The sequence below is a fragment of the Antennarius striatus genome, chromosome 6 (genome assembly GCF_040054535.1).
Source record: "Antennarius striatus isolate MH-2024 chromosome 6, ASM4005453v1, whole genome shotgun sequence".
Taxonomy (NCBI): domain Eukaryota; kingdom Metazoa; phylum Chordata; class Actinopteri; order Lophiiformes; family Antennariidae; genus Antennarius; species Antennarius striatus.
In genome coordinates, this window is record NC_090781.1 from 13,473,799 (window position 1) to 13,487,090 (window position 13,292).

The following is a 13,292-nucleotide window of genomic DNA, read 5'->3' on the forward strand; positions in this document are numbered from 1 at the left end:
TGCAATGTGTAAAAATGACTAAAGTAATCATCTATTCACTCTGCAGACACAGACATCGTGCGTCGCTTCAATATGAAAATGACCTGCAATTTGACCGATTCTGGCAGCTTCATCTGAAGTAATCCTTCCTCCAGACCTTCATCTTCATCTTGTACTTCTGCTTCCACTGCCTCTGCCTCCTTCTCCTCCTCTGCCATCTCGCCATCCACTTTCCTTCCTTTGGCATCCTGCTTCTCATCCCCTTTTCCTTCCTCTGTTGGTTCAGTTTCTTCCTCCTTATCCTCTCCCAAATTTCTCAGCTCATCCACTTCTTCGTCACCAATCCCTTCATCATCATGTTCCGCCTCCGAGTCCTCTGTTTCCTCCTCTTTTGCTTTCTCAGTTTCTCCTTCAGCAGCTCCACCCTCATCAGTTTCCTCCTCTTCTTCCTTTCCACTGAAAACATTAGGATCGATCATTTTGAGGATGTGCTTGGTATCTTCATCATTGAAGATGCCCATAATGAGCAGCGTGCTAATCAGTTTCAGGATTGGGACGAAGTGGAACTCCACACTGCCTCCCACTGGATCCCGCATAGCTTGGCTACCATCCAGCACAGCCTCTGTTAACATGTTAATCGCCATGGTCTTCAATTCCTAAGGAGGATAATGAAAACTCATATTAAAACTCATTATTCGTTTTTTTAAAAAAAACAAATTCTGCTTCTTTTATCTCTTACTTGCAGGGGGAAAACAGGACTTAGGGTGTAGAGGTCGGGGTCTGTGCCTACAAAGTTTATGGATGAGAAATGTAGCTTTGGGCGTAAGCAGGTAGTGAGACCAACGCCAGGAAGAGAATGGGCCTTTTTGGCATCGGGATACAAATGAATGCTGAGCGTTTCTTCATTCATTGGGACGATGAACTCCCTGTTGGTGCCCAGACGAGCCCGTTTGGCAGACTCCAAGTGGATGCTGATGAGCAGGTCGTAGTAGCCGCTGCGGAGTGGTCCAGGAAGGTAGGTGTTCTCAGTGGCATAGAAAAGTTGTGATTCGTCCACATGGCTGCACAGGGCATGAGCCACTCGGTTATTACCAAGCGCACACACAGCACAGTAGAGCATGAGTGTGTGGTAGTGGAACTTCATCAGATTCTGACGTTCAGACAGCTCCAAGATATCAATACACCTGAGCAGGAAACACAAGAGTCGTCCCTGTAATCCGTGCGCACACCACTGACACTTGCTACGTTTAAATGAGCAGGTGATAAAATCTCAGATAAACCATGTTTTTCCATTTGCCGGTTAGGGCTACAGTCTGACCTGTTCTCCTCCGGGATGTGAAGAGCCATCATGGTGAGTGGTTCGGTACACTCCACCATCCAGCCCAATCTCTCACTCACTTTACCCACCTCTGGGTTCAGAAAGTGATTGGGCATTCGACTCCAGATAATTGGAGTCAGCATTTGGACATCCAGCCGTGGAGGGCACTGGGGGACTGGGTTCTTGCGCTCACTGCGGAACATAGCTGCTGAAATGGGCATGATGTTCTGAGAAGAAAGAGCAACAAAGGAGGAGGTGTAGGCAAATTAGGATAAAGAGCAAGACAGTAGAGAGACACATAAAGGGATAAGCAATGGATTGCTATCATTAAACATGACGGTTAAGCAAAGTTTATATCTGGTTGAGAGATTCTCAAATACGTGAGATGAAGGTAATGGTTAAGGGGATAGTCTGATATGACACCTACAGTATATCCAAGATACATAACACAAGAGCATTATTTTAGAATAATGCTCTTGTGTTTCTCTCTATGTACCGGTACGTTATTTCAAACATTGTCAATGATAAAACGTGTGATGATGCAGACTTGAAGAAAATCTTAGGTAAGATCAATAGAAAAAAGCAATTATTTGGTAGACTTTAGTGTTCAAGCAAAACTATGCTCTGACCTTGAGTTTGCCCAGCTCCAACTGCACCATGTTTTGACTGGACGGTTGAATGAAGACAGCGGGAAACAACTTGGTGTTGGGCTCAACCTGAAATAAAACATCTATCGTTTAACAGTTTTATGTGAAACAAGTCATCAAAGCTCGTCTGAAGTCTCTACTGAAAAACAGACACAACCTATTCCACATATCTTTTCTTTACCTGGTAGAAGGTGTTGATCTCCTTTCCGTTGGCTGTAAAGGTCATGAGACCCGTTGCCAAGTCAACCAAGCAGCCAACGACCATGTCCTCCTGGCTGAAGCGCGTCTGCTGATTGCTGACCAGGTCCCCTCCCCACACCATGTAACAGTTACTGTGCTTCATACTGAAGACAAACAGCAAATATACAGCAGGATTATAAATTTTATTATCAACAGACTGCTGAAGAGACACAGGAAAGACGGAGGACAGCAAGAGAATAAAATAGAGTACAAGGTCATGACACAGGGTTGGTTTTTAATCTTTAGTCATTTATAATCCAGTTGTAATTGTGAAACAAAGTTCAAGTGAGTCAAAGGTATTAAATTTCATATTTCCTCTCCAACACTGAGACCCCAGATGCATTTTGATTGTACAAGGTTTTTGTTTGTGTTAATTACTTGTAAATTACCAAATAAACAAAAAATCTTTATCTTTATCCATTCCACTGAATCAGTCTTAAACACATTTCTTACAGTTTGAGAAGAGTCAGCACTGTTCATGTAAATAAATTATCATTAAATGTGTGAAACACAAACCTGTCATGTATGTTGCCCTTGTCATCTCCCACAGTGACAGTGACACTGCGGACTTTGGAGAGATCAAAGTTTGGATCATACTGGTGGTAGTCAGGAGTGACCCATCCCATCCACACTCCAGAAGGCTCCTGCCCAGCAAAGATCCTCACAGAATAGTAATACTGAAAAAATAAGATAGAAAAAAATATAAGTGCTGCGTGAAAACATCTGAGACATCTAGGACCAGCCATGTTTAATGAATAGCCATTATTTAGTGAAACTTAAGTGGAATGATAGATCTTATGTACAGTAAACTCCCAACAGACAAGGACAGAGGATGTTTAGCTCACAGTGGTGGTATTCAGGATGATGTCAGGGTCATCTCTGTCATCTGGGACCACATCTTCCACCAATCGAGGCACCGTTGGAGGGGCAGGAGCAGGAGCCAGGGGTGTCATGGCGGCCTTCTTGGCCTTGGAGAAGAATCTAATGTGGACAAAAAATGCAGGTGGTCATGAAGTGGAGATGGAAATGTTAGTGTTGGACTAGACGAGTTGGTTTACTGTTAAACGACCCCACGTGATTCCGTTAAGGTCAATTTAGGGTTTGATATCAAATCCGCTTTTCTCTGATTAAATGAGAGGATAGACAACTTTATTATATACTGTAATAATCAGTACTACTGCTGCTCATCTACACTTACCCTCTTTTCTTTCCCTTTTCTGATACTGTGTCTTTCTCATTCTCCACAGAGATCTCCTTCGGTACAGACGGCTCCTTCTTCTCCTCATCTTGCTCCTTGCGGCTGGCAGATTTTTTCAGAACTTCAAACTCTGAGTCAGGCTCTATCACTACCACCTCCTCCTCAGGTATGGTTAGGGTACGCGTAAGAGGGGTGGTGCCTGCTGGGATCTTAAAGGTCTCATGGAACTGGACAGGCATGCTCAGCCTGAGAAACAACATATCTGTATTGGCGTTTTGTGAACCGAAGGTTTTATGGGTCAGTTTCAGACAGGGGGCACTATCCACAGTCCCATCCACACGGGAGACCTGGGAGACAACATGTTATTAGATAAATAAATTATCACATTTTTAATTTCAACCTGCAGCACATCAAGAGTCACCACTTCATTACCTCGAAATGACTGTGATCTGAGGGCGCAGGAACAAACTGCGGTAAACTTTTACTGAACCACATGGTAATGTCTCGCTTCATATTGATGGCAAAAGGTTCAAATCCTTCCTGCAGGCCACAAATGGCAAAATATCGCAGGCTACTGACATTTTGACCAAGATTAATTCTTCCAACTTGAGACAGGCCCAAGGCACACACAGGGATAAAACCTGAGGAGTAACAACACAGAAGTTGGTAAATTCATCAAGCATTACTTCCCCTTTATCATATAAACTGTTGGTCCTCAAATACAGTCAAATTCATATTAATTCTTACCTTCCCCAATTTCAATGTCTTTGAAAGCCGTCTCTGAGCCTGAGTCACTGATCAACATTTCTCCGTTGAGCGTAAACATGATATTCATCTCAGTCAGATCAATCATACAACCAACTACATCACCGGACTGCCACTGTCGACCAAAAGGTTCATTCCCAATATGCCATCTCTGTGCCTGGAGGGGGTTAAATAAGAAATTATTTTCAAAATACAATTTAAAATCCAAATAATTACAACAAACACATCAATCCCAGGCTTCAGAGCAGTCCATTAGTATTTTATGGCTACTTGGATTTGTCTAGGATTCATACACATTGTAAACTCAGACAAGACTCGATAGCTGACTTGACTTTTTCCTACCTATCTAAAAAAAAAAAAGACACAATATTGAGTAGATTCACTAAACTTGATTTTTTTTTACATTCAAGTTGATGTGGAAAATGGTAGAAACGTTTTCTACATGACTTTACACAGCTTCAAATCTATTTTCACAGTGGAAAAGAAAACACAAAAATTTAACAAAATAAAAACAAAACTGACCACACTGCTTTAATAGATGAAGACTGACCTTGTTGCCATTGAAAACGTAGGCCAGTTCATCTGCTCCCAGTTCAGTGTCAGAGCGGACACTGGGACGTGCCCAGCCCACTCTCATTTCCCCTGTGGTCACTGCCTCAAACTCAAAGTACCACTTCCCTTGGGTGATAGCATACGACTTCTCTGCCCTGAAGATTCGTACTTTGTCCCCTCGGGTGTTCTCAAGGCCATGGCCAGCTGCAGGGAAAGACGGTGGACAAGATAAGCGGACTGAGACACTTAAGAAGTTCTGAGTGATATTAAATGCTTTAGAATTGGCATCATCTTCTGCATCCTAACATGTTATCGTCATGTGAGTTGACTTACAGCTCTCCTGATCTGGAGGCTCTATGTTGTAGCCGTAGCCAATGAGAGTACGGACAGCGTTGTTCACGCTGTCTCGGTTTGTTTTCTTAGTTCTCTCGTCCAGCAGGTTGTAAGGTACCAGACGAGGGTTCCGCTTATTTAAGATGTCCTAGGAGCATAACATAATACAACAGAACTGAAAATGCATATTATATATATATATATATATATATATATATATATATATATATATATATATATATATATATATATATATATATATATATATATATATATATATATATATAAAATTTATTAAATTATTTATTATTTAAAAATTGTTTATACTTTGAAATAGTAACAGATGACTTGCGCTAACATAGTATGTAGAGTGATAATTCGGTCAACAGAAATTAAATTGTCATTGTCACAATTTTCTAGACTTAAAACTACTTTAATGATATTTTTTTTAATATATATTTTATTATTTGTTTATTTGGTCAAGAAAAGATTGTAAATGATCACCTGCACAATGCTGTAGGTCCATCCTTGCCGCACCCGGTCCCTTGCCCAAACATTATGACCATTTTCTGCCAGTTTTTCTACAAGCTGGTTTTGGTTCGGTGTCAGTTTGACATGGCTGAGGTCAAGGGGGGCAGGCTTGTATCCATTGCTCATCACATAGCTAGAGGACAGATAATTACATAGTCATATATACGTAATGTACGTTGTGGAACTTCTGTCTACACAGGCAGAAACATTTGTGATGTCATACGTCTTTGGCAGCTTGATCTTCTTCAGATTTTCTTCTGCTTTCTCATCACCCATACCAACATGGCAACCCAGTGCTAGGAGAGTCCTGTAAGATAATGATAAGGCATTAATGACAGTATCCAGAGAGAAACTTCTTCTTCTGCACATCTCTTCAATGAAAATCTCTACAGAAGCTCATTTCCAAACTCACTTGAGAGTCTCGCCAGACATCTGTAGGTTGTAGTTCCTCTCTGGTTCAGGGAGACTCTGGAAGTCCACCAGACAAGGGTGGAGTTTCTTGTTGTCATCCCTGAACTGTGAAACACATCAGGTTTCTCAGCAACTCATTTACTTTCCTAAATATATTCTGTCTCCAACAGGTAGATTACTCACTATATGTCCACTTGTCTCATCAACATCTAATTAAATCTAAATAAGGGAGCATGTTTAGGTGAATTTAAAGTAAGAATCTGTTCTCCAGTTTCGGACAGTTTTTGGAGATATTACAGATAACATTTTATATGCATACAGTAGTTCAAACTGTCTAAATCTGAGGTAGTACAATTACATTTCCTGTACTGCTTATGTATTGCCTCCACACTCACAGTCCCATAGGTCCAGCCCTGCTCAATACGGGTGATAGCCCAAAGCTCGTGAATATTCTCTGCCAGCTTCTCTCGGATACGTTCCAAATGGGGTGGCAACACAATCTGCACGGCAAAAAAAATTCAGTAAAAAGACCCATACCCAATGCAATGTCTTATTTTAGCTCCAGGGTCTTTACTTGAACAGTGTCCACAGGGCAGGGGGTGAATGAGTTGTGGGTTAGGGACAGGGTGGGACCCAGCAGGTTACGAACGCCACTGAAATCATGCTTGTACTCCTTGATGGGTTCAATACGCATCCTGTCTCTGGGCAGGAGAGCCTCATAGCATGGCGCATAGCCAGGTGGGGGCATGAATTTGAAGTCTCCATGACGACCACCAAGGAGGAACCGAGCCCTAAGGTGACAAAAGACCAAGTGAATCCAAGCGTTAATCTTTTTGCGAGAGTGATCTTTGTCTGTGGATATTGTATGTCTGTTGGCAAACCGTCCTTGTTCTTTACCAGATTGATAATAAATATTATATTTATTCTTTTCTGAGTCTTTTTTTATTTGAGCTTATTTTTCCCTCCTTCATTAGCTCTCTCTCGGCAGTGAGAGCTACCATTAGACAGGAGAACTGTAAAAACTCTTTCAGGGATGAGATACTCAGGATTTTAGAGGAATTAAATGGAAAACAATTAACTGGGATTATTTGAAAATTCTTGGAATTTAAATTGTGAAATAAAATCATAGCTGAAACAATTGAAAGTAAAACGTGGGGAAGCTCAAAACTCAGTCATTTCTATTATTCATAGTGTTATTGTTTAATTTTCTTTATATTTAAAGGCTGCAAGCTGATATCTAATTGCATGATTTTATAGCAGCTTCTACATAAATGCACTCCATTTATTATGTTAAATTACTGGTGCAATACAAAAAGTAGCATTTAAGATGTTGACATGACAAAATCAGGAGAAAAAAGAATACTGAATAATTTTTAACTTACTTGACTCCAGCAGAAAAGCTGATGACAGGGAAGAAGAGGCCGTCTACATTGAAGTTTTCAAACATGCCCTGAACTGGGTGGCCATTAATACGGAAAGAGATACTGGGCACGCTCAGATCCAGACAGCAACTGATGACATCATCTGCAGCCAGGGTGTGTGCACTGGGCGAAGCCACCTGGCGGGGTACGGTACCTGAAGCGAAGAGTAAGGAGGACATTTAGGACAGACAGCCTCGTGAAAAATATCATAAGAGAAGACTCATCCTACCTGACCAGAGATGCAGGCCATCAAAGCCGTAGGAGTAGAGGTCGTCTCCCACACCGTTACCTCCCCAGCCTTCTCCTCCTCCAGGGTAGGGGCTGTAGCCCTCTGTCATAGCCCATCCCACACGCAGGTGAGTAGCTTGTGCCGTCACAAAGGGTTCTACATAGTCCACCATCATCTCATAGTACCACTTTTTAAACTGTGTGGACCCCTCACAGGTACCCAAGAAGATGTTGGGTCTTACACTAAACACAAAAGAAAAAAATTAATCCAAATAAACATTTCACACAGTAGTTCATGACTTACAAATGTTACAGATTTTCCACACGGCAAGCAGAAAATAATGAACCTAACCTTTTATGTTAAAACAACAGTTTAACAACAATTCAAGTACCTGGTGACATAGTTTACAATGTTGGTCTGCAATAACAGATCACGACCCGGAAGCAGGTTTTCAGTGATGAGGTTCTGGTTGGACCTCACAGCCACACCGTTACACACACAAAGAGAGCGCAAGACATCCAGGACCTGGAGACAGACGTTACTGTCACCTTCATGTTTACATGTGACAGAGCCCAGCAGAAAATTCACACATTCATCTACTGACTTGAGACTAGCATGATTTTGGGATGCTAAAACATTCATAATCATCATAATTTTTTAAAGTGCCAGCAACGAAACCTTAGCATTTATTCACCTTATGGTTCCTTCCATGCTTGTCCAGGAGAGAGATGATGGATTTAATGTGGTTCTCCTGGATGATGTTTAGAACCTCAGGGCTTTCAATTAGCACACAGTACAGCACCTCAAGAATACCTGCAAGGAAGATTGGAATAAATTCTGAGGTATTTGATGTAGAGGCTTTGTATATAAGAGGCAGCAAAGCTTGTAAATGAAAATATTAAATCAATTATCCTCGCCGTGATAACAATAAAATGCTTTTTACACTTAGAAATTCATATTGAAATTTTTAAGAACCCAATTCCAAAGATCATCTCTAATTTGCAAATTATAAATGAGTAAATTAGGCATAACTGATACCTGAAGAGGCCTCCAGACGGTCCAGCTTACTGACCAACCAGTCAAGGTTGTCACAGAACAAAGCACAATTTGAACGGTTCCCCCTGATTAGTGAGGCTGTTCAGACATAGACATACAGCTAAGTTATTCATTGCAGACAGCATTTAATGTGAACTGTGTGTTTTTAGTGGTTTTAATGATTGCTATACCCAGCAGCTCATAAAGAAGGTTGACGATCTCCTTCCAGGACTCTGCAGCTTCCTCCCCGGCAAATTCAGAAAAGTGTGCAGCAGTGTTGTACACGTTCAGACGGTCGATGCACTCCAGCACAATGGTGATCATTCCCTGAAAAAATTAACCGCAAGGTACCTCAAACGGTAATGCACATACTGTATCACTGGTTATGACAGAAAAGAGGTTTCTCTTAAGTGGAATGTAAAGATGAGGCAAGAAATGCACACCATCTCATATAACTCATATATACAGTAGATATAAGTCCTTGACTATGCATGCGTGGCTCATGGATTAAGATTTATTGATTAGCATATCTGTGGTGGCGGCTATGGAAAAGATTCAGGCAATAAATGAAATTTAGCAAGGAAATTAGTAAACAAACCTGTCTGTGGATATAAAAGTCCTCAATGGTTTCACTTTGTTCAACAAATTAATCTTTTATACAGTGGAAAAAAACTTAATAAATATATATAGAATATATATATATATAGAGAGAGAGAATATATGATGATGTGTGCAGCAAAGCAGGCAGTATTTAGATTACCTCCTCTTGAAACAGGTTTTGCCGATTGCGGAGGGAACGAAGCTTGGTCTGCTTCTCCTCGTGCTCCAGTTCATCCTCGGGAGGACGGAAGTAGAAGATGAGATCCTGAAGAGAGAGGATGACTCCCTCCAGAGGAAGAGAAACAACTCCTGGTGACTTGCTCTTCCCATTCAGAGAGTCCAAGCCCCTGAAACAAGTTTAAACAGGAACATCTTGGAAGAACATATCTTAAAAATGCAACTGTTACTTATGAACAGCTGTCAACGTTTATTTACTTGATGAATTGTCTGAAGAGGCCAACAGTGCTAAAAATCATTCGAGCAGCCTGAGACTCCTCAGTTTGGGAGCGGGACACGGTTAGTGCATCATCCATATGACCCTCTTGGTGTAGAATAACCTGGGAACATGGGCGACAATATTATACTGTATTACAGACGATATCTCCTCATTCTCTCTCCAAAGCTGGTGGCTTTGTTATAGAACAAGAGTGTTTATATTGTCCTTAAGACATCAGGAAACCACTGTACCATAGCGCATAGCATGAGGAACTACACCCAGCTCATAATGTTAGTGTTATACATTGTGTTTTTTATTCCATATGACTTCTCATAATCATTAACAAATATTACACAGAACTTCAGCAAAGCAATCAAAAATAATTAAATCTTCCATGCACACATTCGGTAATAATGTGGCATCTCTAGTAGTAATATTTTTGCCTTTTTCCATTTTTATTTATTTATTTATATTTCTGATTAAAAAACGAATGTGCATGTGTGTAATACTGGTGTAAAAAATCATCTGTACAAATACATATTTTCCTGTAATATTAAGTCTGTTCTTCTTTATTACGTGCACAAGGTACCTTTCTCTTCATCATTCCCAAACGGGCAGCTTTGGCATCCAGAGCGGCATAAGTGAGCCACAGGCCTGAGGAAACATGCTGGACGAAGCACATGGACTCTCCATACTTGATCTCTGGAAAGCCCATACCCTCGACATCACGCTTCTGAGCCACATCCACCTTCTCCTGCTCAGGGGAAGCAAAAGGAAAAAAAGAGTATTATTTATTACAGAGCGCTCAACGACACAGAGATAATGTAACATATACTATAGCTGGTTTAAACACTTGTTCAGAATTTTGCTGATAATCCAAATAACTAACTAACAGATATAGATGAAAACATAATCAGCTTAGCAGAGGTAATACCAGAAATCCAAATGCTAATTCTGACCTTTGAAATACGAAAGCAGAAAGCAGATTGTTTGGTGTTGGCCCTTTCTGGGTCCACCACCAACAGACCCTTCTCGTCATCCAGACACAGGTACCGGCCTGTGGTGATGTGGCGAATACGGAAAGACTGTCCCCACTTCATGTGGCTACCGCTCCAGCTAAAATCAAAACATCAGAAAAACAATTATTTCATTAGTTTTGTGAAAGCGTGAGAATAGGTGGGCTGACATTTGCTGCATGAGATCCTCCTCACCTTGTAAACACAAGTTTAAAACTTTTTTTCAAAAGCTAACTAAGTGCTAACCATAGAAATATAAATGTTTACAAAACATTTTTAAATAAACCTTGTAAAAAAGTTAAATCTCAGGTATGCTAACAGTTAAACAGCCCCCTATCTAAGCATATCAACACGAATGTCTGCTTTATCTGCTATCTGGTAGATGTCTTGAGGAGAATCACCTGATTCTGAGAGGCTCCAACCTCCACAGGGATCGAGCCTGACTGCACACAGCGCCACCTTCATAGTGAGCCATCCTGTAACAGGGTCACGGCTGAGGTGCATACTGTATACTCATAATGCATTAGATGAACACCTGGACATTTTGACACTCAAACCCCGTCTGCTTTCCCCTACCTGCGCTTTTCTTCTCCTTCCTCTGGTGTAGCGATAGCGAGACACTCGTCCATGTGGCCATGGAACAGCCTGAGAACATGACCTCCCGTCAGAAACCCTGAGGACATACACACCATAATAAATATGTATAGTGTGTGCATGCGCTGCAGGGCATTGGTGACAGTAGAGCACAGTGTGTGCAACAGGTACATACCCTCAGCTAGTTCACATCCTGAACTAATTGGGTTCATGTTCCACAGTGTCTGCATGAAGGAGGCATCCACCATCAGATCTCCACTGGCATAAGACAGGTGCTGTACACACAAAACAAGAGGAGGATGGAAATCAATTTAATAGCAACGCATCGTGTGTAAGTCCTACATTATGTCGCAGCCACACGGAGTCTCACCAGGTATCTCTCAGAAGACACACTGACCAGGATGAGGTCGTCACCCACCCTGACCTTTTCACCTTCTGATCTCTGCTTGGAGGCAGGGTGAATGGTCCACCAGCAGGCCTCACCTGCAGAAAGAACTCTTCCTAAATGGTCTGATATATTTACTTAAAGTGTTTAAGAACAGAAAACATAAACCCTGTCTGTTCACTGACATCATGCAGCTCCCCCAACACTAACCGTTATTACATGGTTTACATTTGTCAGCCAAATTACAACATCAAGCGCTGCAACAGAGGATATGTACTGCTGACTCCATTAAAGTTAACAGCTCATGATGGACAATTCAACAAATTGAAAAAACTGTACTAAACCCAAGAAAGAATTATATCTACAAAGTAGACTAAGGGTATAGTGTTGCTGTTTACTTTTAGTATTTTTAGCAAGCCATGTATAATTACTTTTCAGAGTCTATGCCTTTTACTCATCTCTGCGTGCAGTAAAAAGGGCTGTCTATTTAATTATTCATATTATTAATCTATAACATGTTGCATGCACAAAGTGTAACACATTTACTACTCAATTTCCGTTGTTCAAGGTAACATGCACACTATGAAGTGGGTTAATTCTCAATATATTTGGATATTAACACATAAACACAGAAGAATTTCTTGATTTATTGGTGCAGTTTTTAGGTTTAGAGAATTCTATTCTTGAAAAAGCTTTCCCATGTTTTGTTTTACCAGTCGAATCCTCTTGTAAGCCCACATCAAAGGCCAGCTTGTCCGTGAGGGAACGAGATGTGGTCAAACAGCTCAGGTACTGTAGGCAAGTATTTTTCAGAATATGTAAACAATCTGTAAACATATCATCTACTGAACTGCAAACAAGATTAGGATTAAATCTTACCATGCCTGAGTGGTTGTGTCTCAGAAGGATGGCATGACCATACAGTAAGGTACGATGACCTCCACCTTGTGACGACTAGAGGTGAACAAGATGTAGAAATAATTATTAGACCCGTCAAACAAGGCTTAAATGTCCGATGGTCTCTGACTGGACAGGGAAGAAGACAAAGGAAGATTTCAGGCAGAAGAACACATTACTAATCAAACTGTTCAAATTCACCGTAAATGCATCACAACTGACTTCAGCTGACATTTACTGACTGATGACATAGCATTAAAAAATTCTGTTTAAATCTGAATGTTGAATATACCATTGCAGTGTGTCAATACACTGATTATACTGGAATTTAAATGGGATTATAGGATATCATTTGTACACATAAAGTGGACATAACCAGCTATCCTTTGGGAACCAGCAAAACTCTATTCTTTTGTGTTTTATTTTAGAAATGATCAGAAATGTGATCTGAATGTGACATATGATGGGCGAAGTGAGTATTAAAAAGTTGTGTCAACTTAAAAAGTTGAGTATGTGTTCAGTTGTGTTGATCATTGAAGAGAAAATAATAATAATATGGGGAACAATTGTTCTTGAAAATAACACGAATCCATCCTACCTTTTCTCAAAATCCAACAAGGATGCAACAAGAAAAAACAATTACTGGAACAGTTCTAGATAATTTGGCACAAGCAACCATTTAGACCAGTCAACAGTGAACAGATT

At 40.7% G+C, this 13,292-nt stretch overlaps 1 protein-coding gene across 3 annotated transcripts in view; it reads right to left on the bottom strand.

Moving 5' to 3' along the window:
- The window catches only part of ryr1b (ryanodine receptor 1b (skeletal)), a 60,900-nt gene that overhangs the window by 32,130 nt on the left and 15,478 nt on the right, over window positions 1-13,292 (bottom strand). For 2 of the 3 annotated variants that reach the window (XM_068318274.1, XM_068318273.1), the window contains exons 4-36: window positions 12,570-12,644; window positions 12,404-12,482; window positions 11,676-11,788; window positions 11,481-11,580; window positions 11,288-11,384; window positions 11,113-11,187; window positions 10,655-10,811; window positions 10,285-10,449; window positions 9,695-9,816; window positions 9,420-9,606; window positions 8,851-8,986; window positions 8,663-8,758; window positions 8,319-8,437; window positions 8,016-8,149; window positions 7,625-7,866; window positions 7,357-7,549; window positions 6,549-6,765; window positions 6,370-6,474; window positions 5,976-6,079; window positions 5,787-5,870; window positions 5,537-5,696; window positions 5,033-5,180; window positions 4,698-4,903; window positions 4,130-4,304; window positions 3,815-4,023; window positions 3,383-3,729; window positions 3,030-3,165; window positions 2,701-2,861; window positions 2,126-2,288; window positions 1,927-2,013; window positions 1,298-1,524; window positions 719-1,163; window positions 84-635 (exon numbers count right to left, since the gene is read on the bottom strand). In XM_068318274.1, coding sequence (XP_068174375.1) covers window positions 84-635; window positions 719-1,163; window positions 1,298-1,524; window positions 1,927-2,013; window positions 2,126-2,288; window positions 2,701-2,861; window positions 3,030-3,165; window positions 3,383-3,729; window positions 3,815-4,023; window positions 4,130-4,304; window positions 4,698-4,903; window positions 5,033-5,180; window positions 5,537-5,696; window positions 5,787-5,870; window positions 5,976-6,079; window positions 6,370-6,474; window positions 6,549-6,765; window positions 7,357-7,549; window positions 7,625-7,866; window positions 8,016-8,149; window positions 8,319-8,437; window positions 8,663-8,758; window positions 8,851-8,986; window positions 9,420-9,606; window positions 9,695-9,816; window positions 10,285-10,449; window positions 10,655-10,811; window positions 11,113-11,187; window positions 11,288-11,384; window positions 11,481-11,580; window positions 11,676-11,788; window positions 12,404-12,482; window positions 12,570-12,644 — 5,616 coding nt within the window. Of the gene's footprint in view, window positions 1-83; window positions 636-718; window positions 1,164-1,297; window positions 1,525-1,926; window positions 2,014-2,125; window positions 2,289-2,700; window positions 2,862-3,029; window positions 3,166-3,382; window positions 3,730-3,814; window positions 4,024-4,129; window positions 4,305-4,697; window positions 4,904-5,032; window positions 5,181-5,536; window positions 5,697-5,786; window positions 5,871-5,975; window positions 6,080-6,369; window positions 6,475-6,548; window positions 6,766-7,356; window positions 7,550-7,624; window positions 7,867-8,015; window positions 8,150-8,318; window positions 8,438-8,662; window positions 8,759-8,850; window positions 8,987-9,419; window positions 9,607-9,694; window positions 9,817-10,284; window positions 10,450-10,654; window positions 10,812-11,112; window positions 11,188-11,287; window positions 11,581-11,675; window positions 11,789-12,403; window positions 12,483-12,569; window positions 12,645-13,292 lie in introns of all 3 variants that reach the window. The other variant, XM_068318272.1, reaches the window with a different exon arrangement.